The 14,686-nt window shown below is 39.7% G+C and overlaps 1 protein-coding gene across 1 annotated transcript in view; it reads right to left on the minus strand.

Annotated features, from left to right (window-relative positions):
* DCC (DCC netrin 1 receptor) overlaps positions 1 to 14,686 on the minus strand; it is a 764,852-nt gene that overhangs the window by 164,992 nt on the left and 585,174 nt on the right. Inside the window, exon 16 of the mRNA XM_070934567.1 lies at positions 1,232 to 1,327. Coding sequence (XP_070790668.1) covers positions 1,232 to 1,327 — 96 coding nt within the window. The remainder of the gene's footprint in view (positions 1 to 1,231; positions 1,328 to 14,686) is intronic.

Below are 14,686 nucleotides of genomic sequence, written 5' to 3' on the forward strand. Positions count from 1 at the left end.
TCTGTGATGAGAATGTGTGAAAAAGTCATCTCAGGCACAACAGCTCCGTTAACAGAATAACAGAGTTAGAAGAGATCTTGGAGCCCAACTCCCTGTTCAAGCAGGAAACTCTATATTATTTCAGTCAAATGCTTCTCTTCTTAAAAACCTCCAGTGTTGGAGCATCCACAATTCCGGAGGCAAGTCATTACACTGGTTTATTGTTCTCACTGTTAGGAAATTTCTCCCTAGTTCTAGGTTGGTTCTCTGCTTGATTAATTTCCATCCATTGATTCTTGTCCTGCCTTCAGGTGTTTTGGAGGATAGGTTGACCCCTTATTCTTTGTGGCAGCCCCTCAAATATTGGAACACTGCTGTCATTTCATCCCTAGTCCTTCTTTTCACTAGACTAGACATACCCAGCTCCTGCAACCATTCCTCATATGTTTTAGCCTTCAGTCCCCTAATCAGCTTTGTTGGTCTTCTCTGCACTCTTTCTAAAGTCTCAACATGCTGTCACCATAGTTTTAGTGAGATAAACTTCTTCCTTCACTTGCAGTTTTCGAGTCAACTATAATGGTCTTCCAGGTGCGCTTCAAGGTGCTGGTTATCACCTTTAAAGCGCTCCATGGCATAGGGCCTAGCTATCTTCGAGACCGCCTGCTGCTACCGACGACCTCCCATCGACCTGTGCGCTCCCACAGAGAGGGCCTCCTCAGGGTGCCATCAGCCAAACAGTGTAGCTGGTGACCCCCAGGGGGAGGGCCTTCTCTGTGGGGGCACCTACCCTCTGGAATCAACTGCCTCCAGAGATCAGGAGAATCCAGGACCTCAGTGCCTTCCGTCGTGCCCTTAAAACCCATTTTTTCAAGCAAGCCGGGCTGGCTTAAGAAGAAATTCTTAAATGTTTTTAAATGTTTTAAACATTTTAATTGGTAGTGAGTTTTAATTGGGCCAAATTTACATATCTTTTAATTGTTTTTTAATATTTGTCCTGCATGTTTTTTTAATTTTGGCTGTACACCGCCCTGAGTCCTCAGGGAGAAGGGCGGTATAGAAATTCAATAATAAAATAAATAAATAAATAAAATAAATGTCTCTGAGACTGATCTTCCAGACTTGTACCATCCCTATCCCAGCACGTGGGATGATATCATCACCATTAAAAGAAATATACTTACTTTATCCAACTGTATGTGTTGCTATAAGAGAGAGGGTGGGTAAATAAAGATAGCAACCCCTTCTAACTCACCTGTCAGTGATCTGGTGGTGGCACTCTCATAAAGAGGCACTCCTTCCCCAGCATTGTTAAATGCTTTCAGAGATATGACATAATGGGAACTTGGTTCTGTAAATGAAGCAAATATAATATCATCAGAGTTAACAATGTGAAGACGATTTGGGCAACCATCATAAACCTGCTTGCCAAATCAAATATGCATACTTAACATGATTCTCCTTGATTCATTCAAATGAGCGAGACAAATGTATTTACGTATTATATTGATCAAGCTGGATCTTGGCTTTTTCGAGGAGCCTTTGATTAAGCCACCTTATGTTATAGTCTGTAAATTAAGAAAAGGCTCAGGTTTGGGAATCTGGATAGAGAAGCTCTCCAAGCATGAAACTGTTTTAAGGGATTAGAAACTAGGGTACATTTTTCACCATGCACTGATTATGATTACTGATATTATGCTGTATGTATTATGTTCTACATCGTTGTTCTTTGCATATTGCGTTGGAGGGCATCTAAAATCTAATGAAATAAAGAAATAAGCAAATAAACAAATCAATCAATCAATCAATCAATCAATCAATCAATCAATCAGCAAATAAATAAGCAAGTAAATAAAAAATTGACTGCATATCAGAAGAAAATGAAATCTTAAGAAAAGCTCAGAATGATCCATACATTTCTCACTCATGTACATATCCAATGTTCAAAACCAATTTTCAATCATATCCCCAGTCCTATTAAGGAAAAATAAAAGATGAAATAAAATTGTTCATTTCTTCCCAGGTTCATTTGGAGGAGCAATAAATAACTGCTGAGCTACAGGAAATAGTAGGAAATTAATTTTTTTTCTGCCCATTTTATTCAACCCCTGACCATATTTGATCAATTGTAGTTTACTCGGTAGATCATAAGGTGTTTAAGTTCATAACTTTACCTGTTACAACTTTCATGAGAAAAGTAGCCTCATCTAGACACAGTGAGAATTCTGAAGATTTCACCAGAGAATGTTAAAGGTCATCACACAGTTCTCTCATTTCATTTTCCCCTTTTCTGTTTTTATCATTGACCCCTTCCTTATGAATCCTGGCAAGAATACATAGAGGGTTTTTTTTAGTGACGAGGCCCTTAGTACTCTGTTGTGACCCCGACTCCCGAGCCTGTCCTAACAGAGGAAGAGGACTCAGAAGGTGATGGGGAGGAACTGACAAGGCCTCCCTCTCCAGGATCCTCCTTTCTGGCAATGCCTCAGGTTCCATCCGAAGGCCAGGAGGAACAGCCTGGGATGTGCCAGGAGGAAGGCATATCGGAGCACCAATTGATAGGGAGTGAGGATAATGAATCTTGGCTTGATCCCAGGCAGCATTGGAGGGAGAAGCATGAGCAGCAACAGAAGAGGTGTGGGAGGGCCAGAGATTGAACTGAGTCACGGAGCCACGCCCCACCAGGAATAAAAGTGGGTGGGATTGCTCTTCAGGCTTTGTGACGGACAAAGTTAAACCCTGAAAGTCACATCGTGATCTCTGAAATTCGGCTTGGATATATTTTGGACTGAACATTGACTAAACTCTTGTCTTGTGGATAATTTGTTGCTCCTGGAACGGACTGAAGATAAGTCCTCTTCTGCTTTATGGGAGTGAAAACTCCCATAAAGTTTGGCAGTTTGCTGCCAAAACCTTGGTCTGCCAAAAATTCTAATCTGTTTACCTAATAAAATATTGGCAGGCGTGCTTGGTATTATGTTTGCCTGTGTGAGGAAGGGGGACAGAACATGCTCTCTGAACCTGGTTGTTTTCCTACAGACATTTCATTGTCAGATTAGGTAATGAGCTAGTTTAGCACTGATGATGTTACCTAGTTTGGCTAATGAAACATCTGCAAGAAAACAACCAAACTCAGGGAGTACTAAGGACCTCTCATTTCAACCCTGAGCTACAGATATGCTCCTCCATCAGAGGTGGGTTTCAGCAGGTTCTGACCAGTTCTGGAGAACCGGTAGCAGAAATTTTGAGTAGTTCGGAGAACCGGTAGTAAAAATTCTGACTGTCCCCACCTCCATCTATTCTCTGCCCCCCAGGTCCCAGCTGATCAAGAGGAAATGGAGATTTTGCAGTAATCCTCCCCTGGAGTGGGGAGGGAATAGAGATTTTACAGTGTCCTTCCCCTGCCACGGCCCCAAGCCACGCCCTCCAAGCCATGCCACGCCCCCTCCAAGCCACGCCCACCGAAGCGGTAGTAAAAATTTTTGAAACCCACCACTGCCCTCCATCAACAATGTTTTTAAAATGATTAGATAAAAAAATATGGAAATGAAATATGATAGAGATCTTTATAATACAAGAATTGTAGAATTATATAAAATAGAACATACAGATGTATTATTATTAGATCATTTAAGATGATGAAATGAATGTTATAATATAAATTAACTCAAGTTTTAGAATATTTTGTATAAAATGAAGGAAGAATAGTTATAGTTAAATAAATGATTAATGAGGACAATAATACATAGATATATATTAAATTGATAATATGAGAATTTAGGTAAATTGTAAGCTATGAATATGGTGAAGATGCACAAAGGACTTGTAACCAGCCGACACACTGTGCGTAATTGAAGATGTTTTTATGTTTTTATGTATGTTTGTTTAAAAATAAAAAAAATACATTTTTTTCAAAACAACAACGTTTTTTAAATTAAGACCAATATTTGTCCTTATGGAAGCAGTTGTGTTTCAAAAAAGAGGCAGTCAAGGACAACAGCAGCAGCAGCAATAACAACAACAACAAAAAGACGGGCTGTGAAAGCTATGTCATTAAAGCTATGTTTAAATCAAACAATTATTTAAATGAAATTAAATTATATTATATATATAACAACTTTCTTGTTCTGGCACATTAGCAATTATAATTTGGCTGCAAACTGTAAGGTGACCATCGTGAATAGATATATACTGTACATTTGGCTGGGAAAAGCAATGAGCAACTCAACCATCTACCTTGTGACCACTTTCTGAGATGCAACTTGCCATCACACATGGGATACATCACTGGAACAGCACACATCTTAAACTGTTGCTCATTGCTATGGTCTGGCTATTGAATAATCACCCCTGCCAGTTTCTTGGTGATAGGAGACCTACTCAAAATATTCATTCAAAATATTCATTAAAAAGAAATCCATCTTGTTACTGCTGAGAGTTTCTCAGCTGCTCAGTTGGTAAAATAAAGTGGATTTGCTTGACTTGATTAGAGGAGCTATGCATTTCACCACCACATGCATTAAAGATACATATCTATATTTAGAAATCAAGTTTTCCAATTCTCAACTAAATGGACTCAGCGTTTCTCTTCGCTGCTATAGACATTCTTAAAACTACATTTTATAAAGTTTCATCATGTGGCAAGAAAGAAAAAAACAACTCAAGTATAACCTAACTATAAATAATCACTTCAGTTACTATTGCAACAAAATAATTACACAAAATGCTTTCTTGAAATGGTATAATGAATGTTTTAAAGCACTTAACTTTGGTAATAATATAAAAGTAACATATTAGCAATGTTTGTATCACACACACAAATACACTTATAGGCACACAGTGTACAGTATATACAGCACATAAAGATACATACATACATATAAACATACATGTATGTATATGTATATAATCTCCTTCAAGTTAAGTTTTGACTTCTGGCAGCTATATGGATAAGATCCTGAAGTTTTGTTGGCAACATTTTCAAAAATATTTTGCCATTGCATCCTTTCTAAGGCTGACTGAGACAGACTGGCTCCGTGATGGCGAACCTATGGCATGCGTGCCATAGGTGGCACATGTAGCCATATTGGTGGGCACGTGAGCTCAGCTCCAGCGTGCATGTGTGCTCCGGCCAGCTGATTTTCGGGCCTTCTGGGCCCACCAGAAGTAAGGAAACAGGCTGTTTCTTGCCTTCAGAGGGCCTCGGGAGGTGGTGGGGAAGGCCCATTTTTTGCTGTCCCCCGGTCCATAGCCTTTCTAGGAGTCTGGGGAGGGCAAAAACAGCCTTCCCCATCCCCCCCGGAGGCCTTCCAGAGGCTGGAAATGGCCTGTTTGCCAACTTCCGGTCCCACCAGGAAGAGACTAGTATCTCACCAGGACCTTGTAGAGCTGAATTTTGTATTTTTTTTTTTTTTTTAGTTTGATTTATATGCCGCCCTTCTCTGGAGACTCAGGGCGGCTTACAATGCATTAAGCAATAGCCTTCATACTTTTGTATATTTTATACAAAGTCAGCTTATTGCCCCCACAAACTGGGTCCTCATTTAACCTACCTTAGAAAGGATGGAAGGCTGAGTCAACCTTGAGCCTGGTAAGATTCGAACCTGCAGAAATTGCAGGCAGCTGTGTTAATAACAGGGTGCATTAAACCACTGTACTACCAAGGCTGTATTAATTCTAGTCCTATCCAATCAGTCAAAGCATTTCTATAACCTGCTTTGAGGAAGGAAGGAAGGAAGGAAGGAAGGAAGGAAGGAAGGAAGGAAGGAAGGAAGGAAGGAAGGAGGGACGTTAGAAATATAGAAGAGTTTTGAAGAAAAACTAGCTGAGAACGACCAAGAACAAAATATTTATGCATTATTGCCAAATCTTTGTAAACAAATCCATCTTTTTTTCTTTATCCAGATAATGCTGACCCTGATCCATAAAGAAGAAATCTACTAGCTTAGTGTTATTGGGTTGGACATAAGCTAGAAACCTAATCAAATTCTTCATTTTCTTAGCTACCAGTTTTCTTCATGTTCATGCTACTTATTGAGAGTTGTCTGAACTATCGATTTCAAATCAGACCTCACATTTCAGCTGATGGGGAGTTAAAAATCTTAAATCTGTCTGGCTTTGAAATTAATAATTCAACTTTTTTTTTTTTTTTTTGGTGTTACACAACCAATCTTCATGGAGGGGGCTAAATCTTTTGCTTTCATACTAGGAATGAAATTTTAACAGCACATTTCCAATTAAGGAAGGGTGATGGACAATGGAAAGTGACCTTGTATATGTCAAACCACTGGAGCCCCTAGCCCAATCCTGGTCGCAATGATTGGCAGTTGTAGAATTCAAGTAGAGTTTTTCTTTGTCAAAACTGCCAAAATAGCAAAAATTAAACCTGAGACCTACAGCAGGTGCTGCATGCAATCCTAGGGCGATTTTGGCCCTTGGCTTTAGCTTGTATGGCCTTCAAAAGACTTTTGTAAAAACATCATTAAGATCCTTGGCAAGAGCAATTTCTCCTATTGCTAGCGGTCTGCAATGTTATTTGGAAAAAGGAGACAGAGTAAAACACGGTATCAAGAGCAAAGTAAAAGAGAAAGGAACATTAGAAAGAATGATAATAGGGAACTGGGGCTCCATGTAACTTTGGTACTCCATATTACTCATTTCAGGTGGTTCAGTTTAAGGCAAGTTATGACTTCACTGTGGCCAGAGGATTTGATGAGTGCTACCTATGCCAAACTAGAAAAAAAGGGATGCATATTTCATGCAATTCAAGAAGCCCCCCCCCCCAATTCTGAAACAATTTGGTCAGTGTTTGGGTTGAAAGCTGGAAGTCATCCCCTCCTGCAGCATTGGCCTGAAGAGTCTAAGATGACTTGAGTTCAGGGGTGGGTTCTAAATTTTTTTACTACCGGTTCTGTGGGTGTGGCTTATTTTGTGGGTGTGGCTTGGAGGTCATGTGACTAGGTGGGCGTGGCTAGCTGGTCAGAGTCATTTCTGGAAGGTCCTCACACTTACGACCAGTCCTCGCACTTACGAACTGACTCATTTGTTTGCTTTTAACACTGATCAGCTGTAGGACAGCTCTTTGAAGCCCCGCAGCAAGAGTTTAAATAGTTTTTTTCCCTCTAGTCATCAGCTGGGACTCAGGAGGCAGCAATAGATTGGGGGTGGGACCAAATAAAAGGTAAGAATAACGTGGGTGGGGGGAGTGGGAGAACTGGTTGAGTTGTTTCAGTTAGGAAAGTAGGAGGCCTTTTTCCTTTGGTGAAGCAAATCGGCTCATTTCTGCAGTTCAAATTGCTTCACTGAAGCAAACTGCATTGCTTTGTCCAGACCTATTAGAAGGACTTTAGATCTCTGAGAAGCTTAAGGCATCTTTCTCTCACCTAAGACTTCTGTGAAGCTTAAGCTTAAGGCATCTTCCCCAGGGGTGGTATTCACTTACTTTCCCTATTGGTTCACAAATGTGAGCGCATGCACACAGCCTCCAGTGCATGCGCTTAGCTCAATCGCGCGCCTTCTGCGCATGTGCCCGGCCTCAAAAACATGCCTAAATAGGATGGCATAGAGTTGGGGCGGGGGGGGGGGCACCCAGATTTCCATTACCGGTTTGGGCGAACCGGTCTGAACTGGCTGAATACCACCTCTAATCCCCCCTTCCCTCCCAAAAAAAACCCTACAATTTTTAACCAGTGGGAACTAAGGTTGGGTCCATGGAGACACATACGCATGGAGACACTGGTATCTCACCAGGACCTTGTAGAGCAAGCAACCATTGCCGAAATTTATATTGATTCTAGTCCTATCCGATCAGGGGTGGGTTTCACTTACCTTTGCTACCGGATTGCCCGAACTGGGGCGAACCAGTAGCAACCCACCACTGTATCCGATCAATCAAAGCATTTCTATAACCTGCTTTGAGGAAGGAAGGAAGGAAAGAAGGAAGGAAGGAAGGAAGGAAGGAAGGAAGGAAGGAAGGAAGGAAGGAAGGAAGTCTAATAGTGTCACAAAAGAGAAAAGTTAGGCTGAACTATGCTATCATTAAGTAGATACAGAGCTGGCTGAACAATTACATCAGGAGAAGTTATGTCATTGTTCCCATGTCAAGGTGTAGCAAGCTTTGAAGGGCTCCATTCTAGGTCCTGCGCTCAACATATTTATATGAATGATAATTAATCACAGAAAATACAATTTGCCAAATCTCAAAATGACACAATGATAGGAGAGATAGAAAACAACTTAGCGGACAGCATTGAGATTCAGGAGGATCTTGACAAGCTGGAACAATGAGCAATATGGATTTCAACAGCAATCAATGGAAAGCCCTCTGTCTGAGTGAAAAATCAAAGGCATAAGTATAAGATAGAGGGGGCATATTGGGTCAGGGTATATTGATGGACGGAATCAAACTAAATCCAAGATCAAAAGAAGTCACTGTTCTTATCAACCTAATAAACTAATCAAGGAGAGATCCAACCTCGAATCAAGGAGAAATTTCCTGATGGTGAGAACAATTAATCAGTAGAACAGCTCACCTCCAGAAGTTGTGGGTGCTCCATCACTGGAGGTTTTTAAGAAGAGATTGGCCAACCATTTGTCTGAAATGGTATACAGTCTCCTGCTTGAGCAAGGGGTTGGAACAGAAGACCTCCAAGGTCCCTTCCTATTCTGATATTCTGCTTTTATTCTGTTATTTCACTCTATTTGGGGTTGGTCAAACCACACCTGATTTTGTATCTAGCTCAGGGCACCAGATTTTAGGCAGAACATTGACAAGAGGCAGCAATAAAAATGATGTAGAATTTGGGTGAAGAAGAAGAGGAATAGCTGGAGACCCCGAGTATGTTTAATCTGGAAAAGGGAAGACCATGGGGAAACACGATAGCTGTTTTCAAATGTCTTAAAGGCAGAAGTGTTCTTGTTCCACAAGACAGGATGAAAAACAATAGGTTTAAAATACAAGGAAGTAAATTTTAGTTGAACATCAAGGAAAAAAATCCTACAAGTAACAGCTATCCAAGAATGGAACAGCTGTCTTAGTATGGTGACTTTCCTTAACTTTATTTAAGGGCTGGATAGCCATTTGTTGGTGTTACTATAACAGTGGGTTTCTTCACTGAAGAGATGTCCCAAAGGTGTTTTTTCAATGACTGGAAACCTCCTTAGACACATAGAGAGATGGTTGGACTAGATGAATTCCATGATCTCTTTCAACCCTTACATGTTATGTCTCAGTGAGTCTTGTGGATGGATTTTTGCTCAGATACTTGGCCAGTCTCAAAGTGGAAAAAAAGAATAAGCTTGAGAGACTGACATCCTTGATATGAAATTCCATATTTCATTTCAATTTATAATCCTGGACATGCTGAGGATGATTAATCCTATTATTTAAATGCCAAATGAATCAATATTACTTATTTTACAATACTGCTCAATGATTCTCTACCCCCATATTTTGTAATTACTTTTATGTCCTACATTGATACATTTGGTTAATGTTACTAATGAGATGGATGGCATGTTCACTGCCAGAAAAGGAAGCCTACTTTTTTTTAAAAAAAATGGCCTGATGAATAACTGGAGCAGTTATTCATTCATAACACTCGAGGGTGATCAGATCATTCTCCCAGAATTATTCATTGTACTGGTGCTCACTGCACCCTCACTAGCTGAGCAGAAATCATTTGGTATGCGTGGAGATGGATACAGAGATTTATTCACAAAATTTCCACAATTAGCTTTTTGACTAAGAACGTGATTTGCAAGGAACGAATTTGCACAAGGTCCCTTCCCACAATTGTGCATAAAAGGGAAAGGAAAGGGAGTTGTTTCTATAGCAACATGACTGACCACTTTCTCCTGTCCTTTGGTAAAAGAAGTCCAATTAATGTTTTCATTGTTATGGGTCATTAGAGAGAAGGGGTCCATAAAAGCCAACAGCTTCTTTTCTACAAACTCAAACCCTACCCACCCAACCCTACTCATTAATCCCCATTACCCATTCCTGAATGACATCCGCAGGTAAAAGAACTCATTTCAGCAGCTTCTTTTATAAAATGCAAATGAGCCTTGATGAATCATGAGATGCCAAGTAGGAAAAAAAAATAATGTTTGTACTTCACCATATAATTTTGTTAGATAAATAATACTGGAATATTTGGAAATAATACTGATATGTAAATTATGCATAGATAGCTAGATAGCTACATTGATAATGATAATGATTGGATGGAAGGGTGGATGGATGGATGGATGGATGGATGGATGGATAGATAGATACATAGATAGATACATAGATAGATAGGTAGGTAGATAGGTAGGAAGGTAGATAATGATAGGATGGATGGATGGATGGATGGATGGATGGATGGATGAGATAGATAAATAGATAGATAGATAGATAGATAGATAGATAGATAGATAGATAGATAGATAGATAGATAATGATAGGATGGATGGATGGACGGATGGATGGATAGATAGATAGATTGATGCTAGCTAGCTAGCTAGCTAGCTAGATGATAGACAGATAGATTAGATAGATAGATAGATAGATAGATAGATAGATAGATAGATAGAATGATAGATAGAATGATAGGATGGATTGATGGAGAGATAGATAGATGATAGATATAATAGATGATGATGATTAGATAGATAGATGATAGATAGATAGATAGATGATAGATAGATAGATAGATAGATAGATAGATAGATAGATAGAGGCAGAGACAGAGACAGAGACAGAGACAGAGACAAAGACACAGACACAGACAGACAAACATTAATTAATGAATACAAATAGATGCTTGGGTATATTTCAACATCTAGAGAAAACAAATTAATTCAATTTAGCAGACCATATCTAAAGTAGAGGTTAAGCAGAAGTCTGGTTAAGTGAGCTTTGTCTTCTTTTGAAAGCAATTGCCTCACTTCTAAACTTGAATGGAAAACCTTTCACTGACCACTAAACATACGGATGGATGGACTCAGGACCTCCAAGAAGGTGATACATTGTAGCTGTAAAGTGCTACCATCCTTCCCTCTGTATCTTTCACAGATTTGTCTGTGTAAGAAATGAATCGAGTATGGTGATGATCACCATCCTTTGCAAGAAGAGAGCTGAAGACCTCCAAAGCTGCGAAAAAGGTTTGAGGATGCCAAGGGATACCATAGAGTAACCAGAAAAGTCCTGAAAAGTCTTCAAGAAAACCTCCAAGCTCAGACACCACCAAGGATCCCTCCCTCCCTCATATGGAATGTGATTGGAGTGTCTCTTGTGGTAACAGAGGTGGTAGAGGGGAATGCCAAAATGCCTGGAGTGAGGACAGAAGCATATGAAAATACAGAGTGCTGATAGCACTCTCCAAATATTGGCAGGGGAACTGGAGGACTGGTAGCATGTCCTAAGAGAATACATGTGATATAAACATGGAGTGTATTGGCACCAGATTTGGAATGCTGAGAGTCATATAGGAACACAGAACACGCCCTTACAGATATGTAGTTAGCTGAGCAGGTCACTGCTAGAAGAAGAAAAAAATATGTATGTACTTTACTTTACTCTGTACTTTAGTTTTATTTATTACTCAAATCTGATAAAAACAATTTAAAATGGAATTGGATAAAATAGGATTTAAAATGAAATTGGAATAAAATAGGATTTAAAATGAAATTGGAATATTTTGCTATAGTTGCCCAATTGAAGGCAAAAGGAGAAAGGGACGGCAGAAGATGCGATGGTGAACTAATGCCATCGACGCAATGAACATGAATTCGGACAAACTCCGGGAGACAGGGGAGGACAGGGGAGCCTGGCATGCTATGGTCCATGGGTCTCAAAGAGTCGGACACGACTTGGTGACTGAGCAACAATAACATAGTTGCCCCATTCCAATGGATTCCTTATTATGGTGTCACTGTAGTTGGTGTTTCTTCTCAAACATGCCTCTTGGCCAACTCTCAACAGAGATGACTATAAGAAGCCACAAGTCATTTGGTTTCCTTTGAAACTCATTTCGAAGGTTTCCTCTCCCCTTTCTGTAAAATTTCATGACAGAGTTTAAAGCAAAAGGCACACTGCAATTTCAATCCTAGATGCTTTGCTTGAAGCTTGTCTTCTTTGTTGGAGCAGGTGCAACATTCAGCCAGAGTAATGCAAAGTAGATCTAAAGCCCATTTTAAGAACATATCCCATTTTGAAGAATCTTTTAATCCTATTAAGTTACTCTTAATCATATTAGCAGTTTTCATTTTTTAATGCTGCATTAGCTCAGCATTAACCTCCTATCAGTCTGGTGTTCACCAAAGCGGTTAATTTCCCTTGCTGTTTAGATACACTGTGAGATTCTGCTTAGAAAATGGTTCCCTTCCATCTTATGCAGACACCCTGGCTGAGATGATTTCAAAAAATAATCTTGCCTCTCAGGAGGACTTAATCCAGGTTAATTTAAATTTTAACCTCATTTGTGTTCTTGGACGATTTGTCATTAAAGCAGAATTGATACCAACGGAAGCACCTTCCTTTTTTTTTAATGCATGGAGAAACAGAATAGAGGCAACCCAATCTACAAGATTGCAATGCACCTCTATGCAACTCATGTTTCAAAGATATTCTGCTGGAAATAATGGATGATATACAACCCTGTGAATAAGCCTCCCAGTTCCAGAAATACCCACCCAGTAAGCCACATGATGTCATTGCACAAAGGATATCTGCGCAATGATGAAGCCTCTCAGCTTCACTTCAATCTCTCATCTCCACTTCCCATGAAGTATTTTCCATCCCATCTCTGGTTCTCTTTTTCTGTTGGGCATGGTTTTTTCCAAAGTTGAAGAGGATAAAAGCAGAGGGAGCCAAGATTTTGGAATAGAGGAAACGTTGGAATGATGTAAAATGTTCTTGTGTTATATAAAATGTATTTATTTAGTTTTTCCTTGCTCTTCAGCCAATATTTTGATGCTAGAGCCCTAAAAATATAGAATCAATAGAAAAAGACAGTAATTTTCTCAATGTAAGTTGTCTTTTTATTGCCTAATTAATGATGTTAATTTAATGGCTGTTGATCTTGTATATTTTATGTTGCATTTGTTATTATTTTAATAGATGAGCCACCGAGAGAGTCAGGTGGACCCTAAATCTAACTAACTAACTAACTAACTAACTAACTAACTAACTAACTAACTAACTAAAATAGTTAAAGAATTCAAGAGCAAATCTCATCATTGGCTTTTCCTGGCCAACACCTACTCTCTGTTTTTTCTCACAAGATTGAGCTCTGCTCCTGCTAACTGCTAAGGCATTTGGAAGACAGATTTTCAAGAAACTCAAACTCTTTTAACATTGTGAATCTTCTAATTATCCTAATATGCATTGCAAGTTCAATGAGTATGATTATAAGATATACCACACTTTTTGGAATATAAGACACACTCTCCCCCTAAAAGTGGGTGAAAATTGTGGTGCGTCTTATACACCAAATATTGCCAAAGCCCTGCCCACCCGCTGATCCCCACCCTTCAGCTGTTTTCGGCCTCCGCACACCCCATTTTTGGCCTCCGTGTGTCGTATTTTTGGCCAGTTCCAGGTGGCGGGGTTTGGCGATGGCAAATGGGCCGTGCTGAATGGGCCGTGGCGAATGGGCCGTGTTAGCGCCAAATGGGCCACGGTGAATGAGCCAGATGAATACCGGATGGATGCTGGAAGGCAAAAGCAGATTTTTTTTTCTTGCTTTCCTGCCCCCAAAGATTATAAGATGGTGCATCTTATCGTCTGGAGCATCTTATACTCTGAAAAATATGGTAACATTCAACCAAGCTTTTTAAAATGGTGGTGTTATATCTTCGGAAATAAAGCAATAAACTGACCAAATACAGACCAGGAATAAGTGTTAGCTGGAGAAAAAGAAACCCAAAGGAATAGATTGCAAAAATGTCCAACATAATCTGAAAGGAACTCAGAATACCAAATGTACTTATGACACTGTGTGCTATCAGTTATACAGAAGGAACCCTAGAGTTTTCAGAGAAGGGTAGAAAGTTACAAAGCACTGGAAAATAAAAACCGACGTATCTTGCTGTTGCATTGCCAGAAATGCTAATGCAAATACCCTGTGGATAGTTGTTTGTACTCAGAAATGCAGACATTACAAGTTACTGGGTTAGGTTTTTATGAAGCAGGCCTCTGTATAAAGAGAGGGGCATAGTTTTGAGCTCTGTGAGAGATATGCGGTGGGAATAAAGTCCTTTCAACTTTCTTCTTCTACTGAGATGTTTTCCTGATCTGATATGCCAAAACCACCTTTTTGCAGGACTTCTGATGAAATTGGGAGGGTTCTTCAAACACACTGTGGATAATCCTCTAGTACTCATGGAAGCTCTGTTGCAATGTCCGCTGAGAAAGTCCCTCTCATCTTTCCTCTCTTGTGTAAGAAGAGAAAGACAACAGGGACTCCAAAGTAGAGTGAGGTGAAGCAACACGATTCTTTGCTTTACTCTTAGGGGCAGAAGGACTGCACTGCTTTGTCAAGTAGCTTCAAGGGGAAACTTCGTTTCGAATGTTTGTTAAAACAAAGCATCTTTATCCATTTTACAGCCCCAATATATAGTATATATTGCTTCCCATTGCAGGAGATTGGGAAAAATTGGGGACATTAAAAATAGCTTTGATAACAGAGGACCTGGTCAATACATGTTAAATATATTCACAAATTTA

Source organism: Pituophis catenifer, unplaced genomic scaffold, assembly GCF_029215685.1.
Source record: "Pituophis catenifer annectens isolate HBS135680 unplaced genomic scaffold, rPitCat1.0.hap2 SCAF_2, whole genome shotgun sequence".
In the NCBI taxonomy this organism is placed as follows: domain Eukaryota; kingdom Metazoa; phylum Chordata; class Lepidosauria; order Squamata; family Colubridae; genus Pituophis; species Pituophis catenifer.